Source organism: Myotis brandtii, unplaced genomic scaffold (assembly GCF_000412655.1).
Source record: "Myotis brandtii unplaced genomic scaffold, ASM41265v1 scaffold454, whole genome shotgun sequence".
Taxonomy (NCBI): Eukaryota; Metazoa; Chordata; class Mammalia; order Chiroptera; family Vespertilionidae; genus Myotis; species Myotis brandtii.
Genome location: NW_005367354.1, coordinates 2,768,291 through 2,774,913, shown reverse-complemented (window position 1 = coordinate 2,774,913; position 6,623 = coordinate 2,768,291). Strand labels below are relative to the sequence as shown.

The window sequence follows — 6,623 nt, the reverse complement described above, 5'->3', positions numbered from 1 at the left end:
TCTCCTTCCTTCTTCCTCTCTGTAATCATTAAAAAAAACAAACTTGTTGTTTTTTTTTTTAAAAGAAAGTAACTGGAGGGGGAAAAGACATTACACACAATGGAGTAGGAGTAAGAATGGGTGCTAACATCTCAGGAGACACAACAGAGACCAAAAGAGAATGAACTAACAGACTGAAAGTGCTGCTTTAACCTCTACAGCAGTGGTTCTCAACCTTCCTAATGCCGCGACCCTTTAATACAGTTCCTCATGTTGTGGTGACCCCCAACCATAAAATTATTTTCGTTGCTACTTCATAACTGCAATCTTGCTACTGTTATGAATCGTAATGTAAATATCTGATATGCAGGATGTATTTTCATTGTTACAAATTGAACATAATTAAAGCATAGTGATTAATCACAAAAACAATATGTAATTATATATGTGTTTTCTGGTGGTCTTAGGCGACCCCTGTGAAAGGGTCGTTCGACCCCCAAAGGGGTCGCGGCCCACAGGTTGAGAACCACTGCTCTACAGCTATTATCTATGCCTTGCCACCAAATCACTGCTCCTCTCAGGTGCTCTCCTATCTGAAATGAGAGTGCTAACTGCCGCACACTACGAGTCTTAGAGGTGATGCAATATGTAACCCCTCAGAATTGTAAACACTATTCAAATGGCTAAGTATTATTATTGCACATATAGAGGTACAAACCCACAGAGGTTTGTTTCACAAGAAGAGAATCGTGGCAAGCCAACACCAGCCTTATTTGATCTTGAAATAGAAGCTACTGATGCCCAACTTAGCCTGTCAGCGAGGATGGGACCTGTCTTCCAATAGGAGGGGTGACAGCTTGTGAGAAGAAAATTCCGCATAAAAGATTAAGTCAGATCCCACTCAATAATTAAGAACAACTCTTTATAGTATAGCTACATTATTCAAAATGCTGAAAATGCCCAAAATATCAGATGTAGTCGTAAGAAAAGAATGCATTATTCATGCCACCACTTACTTCCAAATGGATCTGTCATTAAGAGTTGACTTGACTTTATAACTTAGTCTTTAAACAGCCTCCTCCCCTTAAAATTATCCAAGATTAGTAAATTATTAAAAAGTGGCCATCTATTCAGCTTGCACTGTGAATGCATCCTTCTACTGCCTACGTGATTGGCGAGACCTGTTTTTGTGTGTGACTGGCTGGATTTGTAACCACCGCACATGGCCACGATATAGGATTATCTTAGCTATGGCAAGCCGATCTGCATAGAAATGTAACCAAAGGTGGTTTGGAAGAAATTCTCTGTCCACTGAAGTGTAAAATAGCTGCTGTTAAACTTGATAATCGCCCTAGCCGGCTTGGCTCAGTGGATGGAGCGTCGGCCTGCGGACTGAAGGGTCCCAGGTTCGGTTCCGGCCAGGGGCACATGCCTGGGTTGCGGGCTCCATCCCCAGTGTGGGGTGTGCAGGAGGCAGCCAATCAGTGGTTCTCTCTCATCATTGATGTTTCTATCTCTCTCCTCCCTTCCTCTCTGAAATCAATAAAGATATATTTAAAAAAAAAAACAACTTGATAATCATCGGAATCACCTAGAAAGCTTTTTCAAAATATAGATTCCTGGCTCCATCACAACATTACACTTCCAATAGGCCCGGAACCCAGCAACCTGTATTTTGAAGAATTTCCTCAAGTAACTCTGATATCAGCCAGGTCTGGTCTGAAATAGACAGCAGACAGATATCACACACACATATCACATTCATATTCTTTCTCCTTTTCTCACCAGCTTCTGAAAAGAAAAAGCTCATTCAAATGAGAAATTCCCTTTTTGCTTCTCATAATTTAAACTAGAATTTGGCATGGGCAGTCTCGACACAAATTTTAGAACAACAAAATGCTGGGTTACCTGGAACATCTCATTAATTCCTTCTCCGGTTTGTGCTGAAGTTTCAAAGTACAGGAACCCTTTGCTTTCGGCCCAAAGACGACCCTCACTTTCATCCACACAGCGGTGCTTGGTGCAGTCAATCTGAAACAGCAAAGTGAGCGCCAGAGACGGCCCAGTGAGGTCTGTCGGTCCTTTATAGGCAAATACTGTTCTTAATGAAGCCCGGCACTCGCACATCAAATGCAGGACCCAAAGGGACAAGACGACCACTAATGTTGGATGGGGCTGATTTTCTGTGGCAAAGCAAGTGCCTGGAGAACCTGTCGCACGGAGGGGGGCGGGTCTGCTTGCACACCTTTCCCCAGACCACTCTTCACCTCTCACTGCCCTCCTCCAGTCAGATTGGAGTGTAACGATTAGCACCCGCTTCCCCAAGTACCCACCAGACACAAAAATGGATCAAAGCCTGACACCCAGCTGTTGGTTTGTTGTTGTTCTTGTGTTAGGGACCTATGTTTTGAAAAGCTGTTGATTTCTATATTACTGAAAAAGGAACTTTCCTTTTTATGTTCCCCCAAACCCAGAGCTGCGCTCCTCCATAATAAATCTAGAAAGCTGAGCGGACCATTTCCAAAGCGGTTACCTTGTTGGCACACACTACGAAGACAACGTTTTCCATGTTCCCGTGAGGTCCAAGGTCTTGCTTCATTTCCGCCAGCCATGTGTCAAGGGCATCAAAGGAGTCTTTTTGCCCAACATCATAGACCAGCATCACCCCCTGTGTGTCCTTGTAAAACTCGTTACGAACCTTCACATAAAAGAACAGATGCACAAAATCTGAAATAGCAAGTTGGAAGGGTTTTGTGGTTTTATAAGAAAAGGTACAAACCCATATAGGTCTGTTTCAAAAGAAGAGAATCATTAACTTTGCAGAGTACGCTCTTTTGTGTGTTCATAGCATTTGCTGTTGTATCTCAGTATCTGCTGGCCTTCACTTCAGGGGACGTTTTACAAAATCAAAGTAACATGATTAACAAAATCTGTCGGTGCAGAAGGGCTTGGGATGGAAACAGCAGCCTCTGCCCGACCTTCCTCACCTCCAGTTCCACTCCCCAGAGGCGATCAATCATTAAGTGCTGTTAGCAGACCTTAAAATAACACAATGACGTCAAGTTCTGCTCAGGAAGAACATGGAAGCTGAGTGAACAATTAAAAAGAACTTAAGGCAAAAATGACACAGATATTAGCAACAGGTACAGCCATTAGACACCCCATCCCGCAGCCGGCTTTCCCGGGTGGCAGGCAGGTCTCTCTGAGCCTGGAGCTGAGCAGCAACCTCAGACTCCACACTCAGAGCCACAGTGGACTGGCACACGGCTCTGGAGCCGGGCCCACCTGGTTCACACTTACTTACTATGGTGTGACCGGGGCAGGCCCTGAACCTCTCGGTGTCTCAGTTTCCTCATCTGCAAAACAGGACACTCCTCACTCCCCAGGGCTTTTACGAAGAGGAAACCAGGTGATGAAGGCAAAGCACCACCAAGTGCATTAGCCTCCTTTTCTCCCTCCAGGAGGATGGAGAGATGCGCTTTTCCCTGTTCTTCCTGTGAGTACAAGGAAAACGCCCGGGCAGCACATAGAAAACAGACATAAGAAGTCTCGGGAAGGTGGAGAGAAGAAGGCAGACAAGCTAGGAACTCGGGAGCTAGGGAACGGACAATGGTGAGTTCCCTGGGCTTTCTTTGCCTCACACATGCAAGACAGGGAGCTGGGGGTCCATCTGGAAATGCCACAGGGTGCAGACTGCAGACAGACAGACGCCCAACAGAGGCTGCTCTCTTTAGACAGAAGACCAGGAAAGGGGAAGCCTCACAAGACAAAGAAACTAGACAATAACCACTCACTTCCGCCAGACACCTAAAAAAATCTGCCTCTCCACCCCCCCACTCAGGCAAAGGCTGAGTGGAGACTTCAGAAAAATAAATTACTGAAAAACACAATAACCAAAATGAAAAAGCTTAGAAATTGAGCTCAACAACAAATGGAGGGGACAGTGGAAAGACTCAGAGAACTAGAAGGCAGACAATAAAATTAGGCGCAATAGAGAGAGAAACAAACAAGCAAACAAACAGAACAGCGCCTCAGGGACCGTGGGACTACAACAAGAGGAGAGTCCCAGAGGAGAAATAGGGTGGGACTGAAAACGCTCAAAGAAATAATGGCTAAAACTCCTCAAATGTGGCAAGAGACGTACACCTACAGAGTCAAGAAGCTGAGGAAACCCCAAACAGAAAAAGCAAAGACATCCATGCCAACTCATCACAATTCAACCTCTAAAACTAAAGACCAAGGGAAAATCAGGAAAGCGGCCAGAGAAAAGTGAGACCTCTCCTCTGGGGAAAAACATTTCAAATGACAGCAGATTCCTCATCAGAAATCGAGACCAGAGGATTTTCCAGGTGTGAAAGGAATGCCAACCCAGGCCGGGCCGGTGTGGCTGAGCGGACCCTGATCACTCGTACCCGGCCACGAATGCACTCACGTTCTGGGCTCAGGTACACAGTGAAAAGAGCAGTCCTTTAACAGTGACAATGTCTTACACCAGCTAAACACACTTATCTTTACACATGATTTGAATATGGGTTGTTTCAGGTAATTCAGGATCTTTGGCTAAACCACTGACAATACTGGATATAGGTTTTCTCAAAAAGGCTTTCTTACCTCGTAGAAGAAGGGGTGTCCGGCCATATCAAAGATGTTAACTTTGATCTCTCTGTCTCTGACTTGTACCCTGAAATGTTCACATGAAAAAAAAAAATCCCAAAGGTCATGGTTTCTACATTCACATTAATGTTATTTGTCACTTAGAAATATCTGTCACTTATACGTTTTAAAGGCGTGTGTGTATGAACCTTCAGAGAGCTTCTCAGTGCCTCTTCCGATCCCGCATCATCTCTGCAACAGGAGCCGCACCTTGGCAGGCAACCTGCCTCCTGATCCTAACACACTGAGCCCGCCTGGCACAGGCGCTCACTCACCTCCAACTGCCCTCAGACACGTCTGTCCGCCCCCTTCACTCACCAAGGGTGGCTCGTGCTGTGGGACTAAGGAAAACTGATTTGGGACAAGTAGGAGCGAGATGAAGGAAAACAAAATATTTTGTTTCCCTTAGTAAGACATCTTAATTACTACTGGTTACACTTGGTTACCATGCAGAACTGTAACAAATTATATTATTAACAATATCTGTTTAATTTTCTTGTTAGCTTCATTTGAGCAATAGCAATAGTCAATTTTCTTTCAGAAATTTGAAAATAGAGAACAGAACAAAAAGGGAAATAACAACCATTAATATTAGAATTAACTACTGTTAACATTACAGCATTTTTGCTTCAAGTCTTTTTTTTTAAAAAAAGAAAAATCACTACTGGAAAATGAATGAATAAAACGTGATAAATAATTCGAACACCAAAGGAAAATACAAAGATGAAAGCTTAAAAGTAAACCCAAATCACATCACCCAGAAAAAACCATCATTAACATAGATGAAAATCACCACAGACTTCTTCCTATGCATAGATAAGACTAATAGACATTTTAATAAATATGGGTTTATACTATTTTGAAATAAAAAGTATAAGTTTTACTTTTTATTGAATTTAACAAAAAACAAAAAGACAAAAAACTGAACTGGGAAGAATTGAGCTTTCAATGTAAATGTGTCCTCACCACAGAAATATTATTTCCCAAAAGGTTCCACTAAGGTTAAAGAATAGAGATTATAACAATAAATTAACCAACAAGCGTCTTTTTTAAGCATTTCAGTCTTAGCATTGGTACGACTCCCTCCCGCTGTCTCCTGGTGTGTTTATTACTATTCTCTGTCCAAAGGACAACATCTACTTTCAGTTCTGAAACCCTCCTTCCTACAGCTGTTTTCTAGTATTTGTACATTTAAGTCCAACTAACCACCACTCATCATCGTATCGTGATTCCCTCTCTGCTGAGTGCTCTACCAGATCTCACCAAATGTAAGAAGCACATTTGTGACATCAGAATCCATCTAATAAAAGAGAACGTGCGAACAGCAAGACAAACAAAATAAAAGTGTGGGAGCATCTACAAAAGACCTGGCATAGTAATTTATATTAGGAAATTTTGCCTTAGGAGATAGCATTTGAGAAGGTACGGCACTGAAGGACACAGTCAGGAAGTAACACAGTGTGCTCACACACTGAACTCCAAAGAGGTCAATTTAATTTCGGAGCCAGAGAAACTGCCTTAAGAAAATGGCCATTCGTTACCTCAGGGCAGGGCTTCCCTACGCTGCGGCCTGAAGACTCCTGCATCCTGACTGTGCGGAGGGGCTGTGAGAACGCAGACCCGGGAATCAGAATCTCAGCCTAGGAATCTGCATTTTGACAAACTCTACAAGTAATTCTTCAGACTACTGCAATTTGAGGTTCACCATATCGAAAACAGGACAGATGGAATGGCCAAGGAGTACCCCTCCACCCCTTCTCCCCATGTACCTGGTAGTGCAAATGTTCTCAGTGATCCCACAGCTGACTGAGTTAGGGAAAGGCGTCTGTCCTACCTGACAACCAAAACCTTCCCTGGGATTTTTACACTTGGAATATTAGTTTCGCTCCCTCGCTGGAAGTAAAATTTACAGGGTGAGGCTGAGAGCTGCTGGCAGCTGTGTGGAGAAAGCCAAAAGAGGGGGAGAGGGAGGGGGAAGGGGAGGGGAGAGG

The 6,623-nt window shown here is 43.6% G+C and overlaps 1 protein-coding gene across 2 annotated transcripts in view; it reads right to left on the bottom strand.

Moving 5' to 3' along the window:
* Nucleotides 1–6,623, bottom strand: part of DNAJC27 (DnaJ (Hsp40) homolog, subfamily C, member 27) — a 20,255-nt gene that overhangs the window by 5,776 nt on the left and 7,856 nt on the right. The window contains exons 3-5 of one of the 2 annotated variants that reach the window (XM_005874969.2): nt 4,591–4,660; nt 2,513–2,677; nt 1,888–2,010 (exon numbers count right to left, since the gene is read on the bottom strand). In XM_005874969.2, coding sequence (XP_005875031.2) covers nt 1,888–2,010; nt 2,513–2,677; nt 4,591–4,617 — 315 coding nt within the window. In that variant the 5' untranslated portion in view covers nt 4,618–4,660. Of the gene's footprint in view, nt 1–1,887; nt 2,011–2,512; nt 2,707–4,590; nt 4,661–6,623 lie in introns of those variants that run through there. The other variant, XM_014546672.1, reaches the window with a different exon arrangement.